This window comes from Cryptotermes secundus, unplaced genomic scaffold, assembly GCF_002891405.2.
Source record: "Cryptotermes secundus unplaced genomic scaffold, Csec_1.0 scaffold239, whole genome shotgun sequence".
Taxonomy (NCBI): Eukaryota; Metazoa; Arthropoda; class Insecta; order Blattodea; family Kalotermitidae; genus Cryptotermes; species Cryptotermes secundus.
In genome coordinates, this window is record NW_019734314.1 from 526,047 (window position 1) to 539,115 (window position 13,069).

At 42.2% G+C, this 13,069-nt stretch overlaps 1 protein-coding gene across 1 annotated transcript; it reads right to left on the minus strand.

Moving 5' to 3' along the window:
• Window positions 1-2,279: 2,279 nt before the first annotated feature.
• LOC111868533 (puff-specific protein Bx42) lies at window positions 2,280-3,743 on the minus strand. Its single transcript, XM_023859246.2, has one exon. The coding sequence runs from the start codon at window positions 3,741-3,743 to the stop codon at window positions 2,280-2,282; it is 1,464 nt and encodes a 487-aa protein (XP_023715014.2).
• Between the last annotated feature and the right edge of the window lie 9,326 nt (window positions 3,744-13,069).

Sequence of the window (13,069 nt, forward strand, 5' to 3'; positions counted from 1 at the left end):
GAGGCGATATGTACCTCCGAAACGTCGGTTTACACAATATCTACACGGTGTCATATCCCAGGAGACGGCATTCTTAAATTTATATATTTGTTTCTACAGTTTCTTTGACATTATTTTCGCTTTCGTCTACACAATTTTTGACTAAACATTTCTAAGGTGTATCCTAAAGTACGTACATTACCTCCAATGTCTTGTGTTGATTTGTATGATATCCTAATCAAAATTTACTCGTTAATATTCAGTATGCCTTAACTTTTCAAGTAATTTATTTCCGGAGCAACACGATATAATTACTGAAATGTAACTCTATCCTTCGGTGAGTTGGCATTTGTCAGCCTGTGAAACTGATATCATAGCAGTAGTAAATAACAACACGTGTATGTCATACAAGAAACATAATCAAACAAGTTATTGCGGAATTTAATATGTATACACCAACTGGTTCTATGCTTTCTCTCATTTATGTGCGTCTATCTCACTCTTTTTTGTTCATCAGTTTCCATTTGCTGTTTTATTACTTATGTTTCGCTAACCTCATTATCTGTCAACAAATTATTAGGAAACGCGGCGACACATAATGATCTCCTTACATCTGAACCAAACAGTCGGTCCTACAAAGGGCATGACCCCGATGAAAACACAAAACCCTACGTGTTAATGAAGCCTCTGACTTTATAGGGCCCTGAAGCTTATGCTCTGCTAGCTATTAACAATACACAAAGGCACCCAAAAACAAATACTGATAGTGACTAAGAGAATGTCACAAGTTTCAGTGTACACTGACAAATATTTCATATAGAAACCGGATGGTGATAATTTTTCANCTAACAATACACAAAGGCACCCAAAAACAAATACTGATAGTGACGTAACAGAATGTCACAAGTTTCAGTGTGCACTGACAAATATTTCATATAGAAACCGGATGGTGATAATTTTTCAAGCAGATACTAAGTTACCAGTTAATCATCAGCAAGTGTACGAAGTGTATTTACATCATTATATAATTTGTAGGAAGTATGAAGTTCCAATCATTTTCTTAATAAAATACATACTTTAAGAGTATTATCTTCTGGGTGTAATTCCGTGTAATTCATCGACGTTTCAGAGAAATTCACTGCCTTCATTTTCAGAGCCGAAGAGTAAACCAATCAATCAATTAATCAATCAATCTGCTGCTCTACTCTGTTTGCTGGTTGACTACTTGGATTAATATTCGATCATTAAAACAGAAGATGTAGAACTCCGCGCCTTTTGTCCGCAAGCGAACTATACCGACCGAGCGACCGTCGCTTGTCGGCGAAGTTAGTGCCAACTTTAGCGGATAGAGGGTGTCGCGTGGTTAGCGCAACGAACCTCCACGCCCGTTAATATCGGTTTTCTAGACCGAAGAAGCTATTTCCTTGAAACATATCCTCAATTTTCCTCAGGATGCTAAGTGGACTGCGTTCAGACCCATTACTTCTCAGAAAATCTGGTGGCGCCGGGAATCGAACCCGGACCTCTGGATCTGTAGCCAGGAACTCTGACCGCTAGACCACAGAGTAGAGAATGGTGGTAATGAAAAATACGAACAATCGCATTTGTAATAATTTCTAAATCTACTCTGGTAATCAAAAAATATTTTCATTTTCTAAACTGATTTTTTTTCTGAAACCTACTCTTTGATACCTTTAACTTTCTGAATGTGGGAAGAGAAACCCTCTGAAATGTCACTGCGATTCATGGAACCCCACCGCACCCTCAGGGCATCTGTTGTCTGAAAATTCGAAAGGTGTTCAAAGGAAAAATCTTAAAATGTTTCCACAAAGATTTACAGTAATTAAGAAATTTTATTTACTCTAATATTGACATAGTTTAAGTAAGCTCAAGTATGAAATTATGAAATTAAACTTTTATAGAACTTCATTCTTTACGAACGAGTGTCATTAAACGGGCACGTATATATTGGTCATTTCCCAATGTTTTATTTGGTTAAAGCAAAGACGTGTGGGAACTGCCCACATTCAAGCAAGTGTGACAACGCGAGCTTCATTGCTTAGCAACGACGAGTAAACAGCGGTTGCTAGGCAAAGCCTACAACAATATGGACAGTGACACGTTTTCTATATGTCCGACTCTAGGTTACATAAGAAGATACATTGAGTGGAAGTCACTGATTGCAACACTAGATAAATTTTCATCTTCAATTCACCGAATCAAATTAAAACAACTTCATCACAAATACAACATATTCATTTCTTATACTGATAAGCTGTTGGTATCTCCACACCCTATAGTTATTCCCGTCGCTTACGCTTATCATGTTCTTCTCCTCGTCGATCACGGTCATCCTTGGGACGCTTGCTGGCACGTTTAGCCTGTGTTAAGAATTTGTCCAAGCCAAACGGATCCTCCCCTTCCTTCTCATACTGAACAGGTCCACTTCTGGTGGCAGTACGATCAGTACCGCTGAACTCTTTATCAGGTACAAACCTATTTGTTTTGATCAACTTGTCGAGATCATCTCCATACACATCCTTGTCCAAGTTTTGACTAGGGCGGTAGATATGTGCACCAAGGGTTCCACTCTCACGCCACGGTTTATCATACACATTGTATGATTCATCATCCCCATAGCCAGAGTTCATGCCTTTTGTAGTGTTGAACAATCGCTGGTCAAACTGAACTTCTCCACCTGATACGTTCTTGGCTGGCAAACCCAGTGCAATCTGCTCACTGATGTCCCGTTCGCGTTCACGCTGCAGCTTTGACCTCTTGTCTGGAGCAGCTCTAGCAATGTTGCGTTGACGCTGACGATCTTTGTGACGTTCATAACGCAACTGATCACGCTCTCTAGCCTCTTCATCTTTATCTGTGGCAGCCGCTTGAGTTCTAATGCCAGCCCGTTCCTCACGGGCCTTCTGCGCAAGCTGTCGTAGATGTTCCTCCTTCTTCTCCTTCTCCTTCTGTGCTAACCTCTTCTCCAGCTGGGCTCGCATCGCCACAGCTTTACCGGCCTTTCTATCAGCGATATAAAGGGCCTCTGCCACTTTGGCAGCGTTCTCATTAATGTGAACCTGCTGCAAGCCACGTCCATCTACAGCGAGACGCTTGTCCAAAGGGATTGTATACCCCTTAGCATTCTTCCAATTGGAAATGCGTGGTGGAATCTTCCACTCCTTCTGTTCTTTAACAGTCAACTTTCTTGTTGGAGAATGCATTACTGGAGCAGGAGGTGAGGGAGGTCCACGAGGTATCTTCTTGTTGATCTTAAACTTTGGTGGTTCTATTGGATCTTTCTGGGCCTCTACCATTCGAATGACACGCTGTTTTGCACCTGAATTGAAGGCAGCCCCTTGCTGAGATGGTGTGTAACGGATGTACTGTGCAGGACCGGCTCTCTCTGCACAACTGACTGGCATAGCAGCTGCTATCTTTGTATGTGTGAGACGTTCCAATGCAAGACGAGTTTTCTCAGTAGTCTCTTGCACATCGTCCTCTGATGGTCTCTCCAGGCTTGGATCATCTTCAGCCACCACTTCCGCTGGGAGCAAGTCTGTCAGTTTCGAGTAGATTATCTTTTCCTTCGAGTGTCCCTGACGTGCCAGAACGTCATACTGTATCTTCCCCTGGGCATCCAACTGAACTGCAAGGGCATTTGATGTGCTTTCTTTTCTTTCTCTACCCATATTCAATGGATATTGGGCCACAGGAATCTCTGGAAATGCACCACCACTCCCAAGTCCTGTGTGGGATGCCATATGAAGAGACAACCACTAGTTGAACGGTCCTATAGTATTTATTACAGTTGTACCGTATACATGGACGAGCTTGCGTTTGAAGAATTGAAGAATAATAATAACAATAATGAACACACTGAACCAGAACTGTAGAACTGCAGAATCTATAACTGTAACTTCCACTCAATGTATCTTCTTATGTAACCTTGAGTCGGACATATAGAAAACGTGTCACTGTTCTTACTGTTGTAGGCTTTGCCTAGCAACCGCTGTTTACTCGTCGTTGCTAAGCAATGAAGCTCGCGTTGTCACACTTGCTTGAATGTGGGCAGTTCCCACAGACGTTTTGGAATCCGGCTCAATTTCCATCATCAGGTAAATATATTGTCACGTGTTGGGTGTATAACGCGACAAATAACTTCACGCCTTATTGGATATAGGGAATTTTATTCCACACTCGCTCATACAATCACACAATTTACAGATTCACAATTACTGCTATTTGCAGTATCACAAATACTAGACTGCAAATGCCAGAATACAAATGACTGGTTGCTGGCTAACTCGTTACTCTCCGCTGGCTAGATTGAGAACTCAGAACTGACTATGAATAGTCTTCGCTTCCGTATCTAGCCTCGTTCCGGACAACGCAGGAAACATCTACGTAACAGGCACCATTGTTGTCTGGCGCCGTGTTGCTAGCAACGCTGTCGGGAGTTGTCTCACGCAACCACTGTTTACCCGCGTTGCATAGCGACCAGCGTGCTGGGACTCGGCTCGCTTCGGCTCCGCTCGGCGCGTCANGCCCGGGGGGGGGGGGCATCCAGCTAGCGCGACACGCCACAATATTAAGGGCACTGCGTTGGTTCCTTTAGATGGAGCTAATCTCAGTTCCTGGGGGGAAACATATATAAATTCGCAATTATCTTTCAGTTGAAAAAGGGGGGAGGGGGTATATGAGATAAAAGATAAAATTTCACATAAAACTGAAAAAGGTAAATTTGTCAATGTACTTAATTAAGCATTATTCCATGAAGACGTATTGGTGTATTAGTATAACTCCACTATTCCTGATCTCGGGACTGGCAGGAGACAAGTGGTCAGCTTCAAGTCCCGGTCACTTTACACCCCGGAGAAAATTACTTGAGTAACTATTGGATAGGAGACTGAGTGGAACTCAGAGCCGGTCTGGACATTGTAAAGAAGAGAAAAATCCCTTGCCTTTGTCAGGAATCGAACCCAGGCCGTCCAACTCTTAACCCGTCGCTATACCGACTGAGCTATCCCGGCTCCTCATTAAAATTCTAAACGGAAAATATTTTTCTGCATACAGGATCAACCAATTCGTACAACCGCTGTCATATAAATGCCTCATTTTTGCGCTGAAACTATTAGTTATTCATGGGTTGAAGACATTCCCACGTAGCCACAAGTTAAATCCGGCAGTATAAAAAATGTACACCCTTATATAGTCGTACATCGCCTTTTCTTACTTCTATAATCTCTTGCCGTTTCGCAACGACCCTCAGCACATTTACATGAGCACTGTTTCATGCTGCCTATCTGTCTATGCACTTCCCAGATAAGAGGAACATGCAAACCGTCGGCAGCATTGTTCCGGTCTCAGCCCGTAATCTCGCAGTCAGGCCGTGAAACTTTGTATACCACGTTCACAATTACGGGGATATTAATCACAGTAAAGTGCATGCACATGTATAACTTTAAACTTTATGGTCGAACATAATCAGTTCTTTAGCAGCAAATTTAGAACCGCGTGAAAACCACGCCAACATTACTTCTCTGACACGTAAAGCAGTGACCCAGCGGAGATTAACTCGATCCAAGGGAATTTTAAATATTTTATTACTTCACTCGACCCTTCACTCGCCATTCTGTTTCTAATGTTCTGAGGCATTATGGGTACAATTATAAGTCCTTCAAACTAACAGTGTTCTCACACCAGAAACTGCCAACAGTTTAATTTTTTGTCACTACATATAAAAGTTTTAACTCTCTGGTGGATTTTGTAGACAAGAAATCATAGTTCCCATTGAATTTAACTATTCTTGCTTGTGTACTTATGCTAGTTTCTAAAAACATCTGCCAAAAGTAGACTCGTCGTAAAGCAATTACAATTTCACAATTTCCGGGTCCGTTTACTTTTTCGTGTATTGTGTTTTCCCTCTAAAATTATATTTTGGAGTACAGACAGCCCAATTCTTCTAAATAAAGTAAAAGAATCCAGTTCGTACATCACAGGAAACATATTACGTCTGCTCTACAAAGCCCAGACGATTAATTTTGTTTAGGAAAACAGTCGCTGCCCATCGAGAGAACCATACGAAATGCAGAGGGAAACACTGTGTGGGTAGAAGGCAGGGTTTTCGTATGTTAAAGCAAGTGTTACATACTCAACGAGTAACCACTGGGCCCTGAAGGGTTAATCAATGCAAAATTCTATATTCTTTGTCCATGACTTGAAAGTTATCTGATTAAATCATTCATACCCATGCTCTGATGATTAAAAAAGCATTAAACAAACATTTTAGGTTGATTGCGGTCTTGTGGGATGTAACATCGTGAAATATGGTAGTAGTTTACTGATATTTCAGATGACTCTGCTGCTTTCAGCTTTATATCAAAAGATGGAATACCCTGACAATAGATGCAGCATGTTGCTCCGAAACGTAGGCGAACTTCCACCAAACTAAACAGTGTGAAATCCCACACGACATTTAATCCCCATAGTCACAGCTGTTAATGAGGAGCTTCATAACTTGTACTCTTCTCCAAGTATAATTTTGATGATAAAGTCAATAAAGATGAGGTGGCCAGGGCATGTAGCACGAATTCGGGAGAACAGAACTGCATATAGGATATAGGTGGGAAAGCCAGAAGGAAAGAGACCACTGGGAAGACCAAGGCATAGGTGGATGGACAATATTAAAATGGATCTTAAGAGAGATAGGATGGGATAGTATGGATTGGACTGATCTAGCTGAGGATAAGGACCAGTGGAGGGCTCTTGTGAAAACAGTAAAGCACCTTTGGGTTCCTTAAAATGTTGAGAAATTTTTGTGTAGCTGCAGAATTGGCGATTCCTCATAAGGGCTCAGCTCCATGAGTAAGAAAGTCACAAATGTGAGACCAACAGCACTCATATGTGAAGGTACATTTATGATGTGTCAGCATACGTAACTTAAAGATATGTACATGTACATGTATTCCTGTCCTGAACTCAACAAACAAATAGCCCTAACATCAGTTAGTGTGACACTGTATTTCAGGACCAAATGACACTGCTGTTGTTCTCATATCGACAGTTAATATTGCTGTTATTCATGACAGAGAATTACAAAGCGGTCTCCAATAGCGTGGCTTAATGTTCATAACAAGTGTCACGAAATCGACCTACTGAAGGCAGAGTCAAGGGGAACAGACACACACTCCAAACACGGACATGAAAGCATCAAAAGCCGCATTCATCGGATCATTTGTCACTGGAAGAACGTATTATTGTACCTGGCTAAAAGTGCTGTAACGTCGAACTGACAGAAAGCAATGCTTCTTCTTAATACTTTAAAGCAAAGTTGACACCGCACATATCGTCTGATTTAACATTAAATAGAATCTGCAGATTTCTCACAAGGCGAGTTTAAGAGATTTAGAATTATTCCTAGCACAGGCAGCGATAATGGCTCAAAATGATTGGTCTTTATAATGGAGAAGTGACCTGTTTTCTATGAGGTAAGAACGGAAGCTTTAAGCACTACTTAGATGAAATTAATACTTCAAAACTTCCCTCGTGGCCCTGCGAATTGTAGGAGGGACGTAAAGGGGACCCAGTGCCTGGGGCTATCACTGGGTCACCCTGTTCCTGAGGGATATAAATACGGAGACCTGGCCCTCTAGGTTGGGGGAGTCTCGAAACTGAGACAGTAAAATGTGGTCACTAGTCCCGCGGGACTCAGATATAGAGAATGGCTGCGCTGACGAGGGCCAGCAGCAATAGTAAACTACAGAAACATCCTCTCGTCAGAGAGGATGTTACGTAATAAATATACAAGTAAGTATATGAACAAAAGAAAACAAACTCCGTGGCCTGTAGTCCACAAGCGACCTATACCGACCGAGCGACCGCCGCTTGCCGGCGAAGTTAGTGCCAACTTTAGCGGACAGAGGGCGTCTCACTGTCAGCGCAACGGATCGCCAAGGCCGTTAATCTTGGTTTTATGGATCGGAGACGCCATTTCCTTGAAATAGTTCCTCAGTTATCCTCAGGAGGCTGAGTGGACCCCGTTCTAGACCCACAATTTCTCATAAAATCTGGTAGCGCCGAGAATCCAACCCAGGACATCTAGATCTGTAGCCAGGAACTCTGACCACTAGACCACAGAGGCAGTCGAAAGCAAGTATGCAGTTGAAAATAATGCTTGTTGTCGGTCTCAAGAGACTTATCGCGAAGACGAAATAATTGGCGGAAAAGCGCCAGTCGTGAAGAAACTCTGACCCGTGACTAATAAGTTGGGGTTTGGACTGGATGAGTGGATTTATTGCACTTTATACATTCACAGCTAGGGACTACGGGTAACACGGCGCTACCGCCATTCTATACACACTTTACATTTCACCGTTACACACGCACTAGGGTTCTCAGTCTTCACTAGTCGTATCCTGGCAACGGATTTGTCACAGTCTCTCTGTCACTTCAAATAACACATCTAGTTTTCTTTTCACAACCTAATTCCTTTCTTGCCATTATTACGAAGACTCAACTCAGTTCAGTTCCTCTGCTCCCAAGCTCATATCCCGGCAGGCTGGACTCTTCACTCCTCGATCGCTATTCTCCAGTCTAGTCTATGCTGCCGAACACTTATTTGAATCACTTTGAACGTACCCGACGTAAAACACAGTTTCTATTCTTAAGAAGGCCTATCAAGGGATGTCCTATTCTTATGCGTTGACTAACGCGGAAATGTATGTACCGAGTCGTTGCCTAGCAATGGATATACACGTCACAATATTCTGTCTTTTCCACAGCGCCCAAAAGAGCTCTGAGATCCGCCCAGCTTCTTATCCAAGGGTTACGATGCGTTCTTTCCACAGGGATAAAGCGACCAGGGCTCGAAGGTGGCCAATCACTTCCACCTATTGTCACAGCTAAAAATACACGTACATGGAGATGTAATCTCACCTCTTCATGGAGTGGTAATTCATTAAGTACAGGGAAAACTGTATCATTTCCTTTGCCTTTGGGTACGTTGTAAACTAAACATTCTGCATGAAAACACTTCTACCCTTCGGTTTGAAGTAATGCTCGTATATGGAAGGGTAATTTGAACTTTTTTTTTAAAACACATTTGCAGCAGATGGTAGGAAGGGAGCAGCTGTAAGCAACATATACAAACATAAGACCGGACTCAGGAACGTATTGGGATCGGGCTAACAACGTTAATGTGCGTGGATCAAAGAAGTTGCAGCTCAGCGTCCGCTTACGGTTGGCCAGCAACTCCCGCTTCAGGGCACGACTCGTCCCTCGCCCACCGGTTTCGCTCCAGGGAACAAAAAGGCAGGCTAATAAAGTACACACATGAACCATGTGGTCATGGAAACAAACATACACAATGTTAAAACAGAACTAATTACATTGGTATGTAGAGCAAATGGAATAATGGAACATATGTGGAGTGTACAGCACACAGAGGTGACACAGAGCCTGATATAGCTCGGTATCCCTTGCTATTTCGTAAATGCAATGAATTGGAAATTAAGCATGTTATACATGAGTATCGTTATGGATCTACAAATCCCAACGAAAGGGTCGAAACCGTACTCATATTTGCTACCCCCTTAACAATGACTGTCAGGATATCGGAAATTGTATTCTCCAGTCGACATGCAGACAACTAAACCAACAAATATCTTTGGACACTGTGGGAGTAACCAGTCTCAGTATCGTAATACTTGAGATAGATTTTTAAGATATGGACTGGATTAATCTGGCTCAAGATAGGGACCAGTTGCTCTTATGAATATGGTGCTGAACCTTCAGGTTCCGTAAAATGTTGGGAAATTCTGGAGTTGGTGAGCGACTGGCGGCTTCTCAAGAAGGGCTCTGCTCCAGTGAGTTCATTTAGTCAGCTAGTGGTTGAGCTGATAACTTGTACTCTCAGGGAGGATGAGGTGGGCAGGTCATGTAGCACGAATGGGGGAGACGAGGAATGCGTATAGGATATTGGTGGGAAAGCCATAAGGAAAGAGACCCAGGGAAGACCAAGCCGTAGGTGGGTGGACAATATTAAAATGGATCTTACAGAGATAGGATAGGATGGTATGGATTGGATAGATCTGGCTCAGGTCAGGGATCAGTGGAGGGCTCTTGTGAACAAGGTAATGAACCTTCGGGTTCCATAAAATGTTGGGAAATTCTTGAGTAGCTGAAGAACTGGAGGCTCCTCCAGAAGAGCTCTGCTCAATGAGTAAGTGGTTGAGCTGAGAACAAAAATAAACACATGTTTAAGTAAGGATTTAAGGTTCTCATAGTAGTGACCATGAAAAGTACATCACATATCCTGAGATGTGACACTGTGTAGTTCGGAAAAGTTTTTTGACGTTTCGGATGAACGTACTACCTCTGTCTTCAGGATAAATTAGTAAACTACGTTCAGCTATACTTGATGTTTCCTTATTGTTGATTGCTTGCCTGGTTTGTTTATCAATAAACACTGAAGATGGAAGCAGGTTCCACAGGCTGAGTTGCTGAGACCGTCGTTAAAGAAACCATAAATAAATACATAAATTCAAAATGAAATGAGTATTTTCGAAGAAACCTTCCAATTTTTTTTTTTTATCTCAATGGCAGTTTCTGTGTGCACGCGTTTGTGTGTGTAAATGTGTTCACACGCGCTGCTCTAGGACCTGTTTTCAACAAAATTCACAAATGTATTATTTCCGAGAGCTGGTTTGTATTTATGACCATGTTCGAATACCTGACCGCATTTTCAAATTAATTAAATCACAGTAGTCTTGAGTTTAATTACGCGTACGGTTTAAAATCGGTTACTTATGCGAGTTCAAAGTTCACTTAAATATTGTGCAGTTCTGCAAAATGACTGTTTTTATACCGCAAGAAACGTGTTCCGTTATCAAACGCCTGAGACAAATTCTTTCTCTTCTGTTTTGAAGAATAACATGTTTATAGCTGTAGAATGCTAGAATTTTGGCCTCTATTCATTCTAGTTGCTTTCCGCTGTCTACACACATTTCAGTAGCTGCATGTAGCTGCGTCTATGGGGATGTCATTATACGGGCGACGCTTTTATTAACAAAAATATTCTCCGTTAACAGCCGTGTCAATGGATTACAAATTACCGACGTAATCTGATGTAATTATACCCTGATGGTGGGGACAGAGGTGGTCCTTCCAATATTTTTCTCAGTCTCTCTTCCATCCCATTCAGGACCCAGGCCTATCATTAAGCTCCAGTTGGTTGAGGCACTATGCTACAAGCCGGAAGGTCGCGGGATTGAATCCCGATGAGGTGGATTTTTTCAAATTATCTAATCATTCCTGCCGCATTATGGCCCTGGGGTCGACTCAGCCTCTAACAGAAATGAGTAAGTAAAAAAAAAAGTAAAGCTATCCCTGTAACAGGCCATGAAGGCCCATATGGTTGTGAGACGTTGAGGGTCCCATATTATCTAGACAATCGGCTCACAGATGGCGGTAAGGTTGTCAGCCTTACGCGCCAGCCGCGCTTTAATCCCCAGGAAAATTATTTAATTAATTCCTGGTACTCATTAGAAATGAGTACCAGGAATATTCTTGGGGGTAAAGGGCGGTCGGCTAGTAAGGCTGATAATCTTACCGTCATCTGCGAACCAACTGTCTGGAAAATGTGAGAACCTCAACATCTCACAACCATATGGACCTCCACGGCCTGTTACAGGGATAGCTTTACTTTACTTACTTTAATCTTTTTCACAGACGGTAGGACACCTTGGAGGAGTGATCAGCTTGTCGTAAGGCCTCTACCTAAACATAAGGCAACACAAACACAGAATAAACGCATACGCACACGAAACATCCATAACTTAAGTGGGATTCGAACCGATACAAGTGACAATATGTAGGATAGTAGGGGGTATTTAAGTTAATCTTTAAAGAAATGTGAGACTGATATCGGTTATATTGCATTTAACTACGTAACTGACTCCAGGGAGCACTACCTAAAACTCCCTGGAGCTGAGTCCTTCAAAAGCCACAAGTCGCTCAGCTACTCAAGGACGTTTCAACACTTTATGGAGCCCAAAAATTCATTATCTTGTTCACAGGAGACCTCCACTGATCCGTATCCTGAGCCAGATCAATCCAGTCCATACCACCCCATTCTATTTCTGTAAGATCAATCTTAATGTCACTCTCCCGCCTAAGTATAAGCCTTGCTAGTGATCTCTTTGCTTCTGGATTTCCCATCAAAATCCTGTGTTTATTCCTCTTCTTCCCATGCGTGCTACATGCCTTGCCCATTTCATCTTCCTTGACTTGATCATTCTACCTATGTTTACCGAAGAATACAAGCTTTGAAGCTCCTCACTGTGCAGTATTCTCCAGCATCCTACCATTTCATTTGTCTAGGGTCCAAATATTCCCTTACGTATACTTTTCTCAAATTCCCTCAGTCTATGTTCTTCCCTTATTTTCAAAGACCAAACTTCACATCCATATCAAACTACAGGGTATATGATAGTCTTGTATATTATAATTTTTACATTTAATAAAACAGCAAATATAATTAGTAAAGAGCGTTCTTGTTCATGCACAACTACCTAACGTCAAGAAATTTCTGTTAATTATGTGAGGATACAAGGAAAAAGTAAACGCCAGGTTTTCGGCTGGACAACCTGGGTTCGAATCCCGGTAAAGGCAAGATAAAATTCTCCATAACGTCCAGATCGGCAACGAGGCCCACTCAACCTCCTATCCATGGCTACCGGGGCTATATCTCCGAGGACAAAGCGGTCAGGGCGTGAAACTGACCATCCACCTCCATCTAGTTCCATGGTCAAGAATGGTGGGATTATACCTCCACGTTCCAATGTGCCTTCATGACAAAATGCTTAATTACCTAATTAAGTAGAAGAGCTAATATAACTTTTTTGAAGGAAAAAGTACACATTCAATTAACAGGAAATCTTTTATCAATTCGTACTGAATTGCATTATAGATTATAGTTTCTGGCAGCGTGTGTTTCTTCCCTCGCACCATTCGTCGCGGTGCTCATGGCCCATGGCACGCAAACTTCAAAAACACGACTCATTCCCATAATGCAGCTTTATCCCACTTT

What these genes read in the sequence shown, in the direction of transcription:
- LOC111868533 (XM_023859246.2), bottom strand. Translation starts at nt 3,743, where the DNA reads ATGGCATCCCACACAGGACTTGGGAGTGGTGGTGCATTTCCAGAGATT.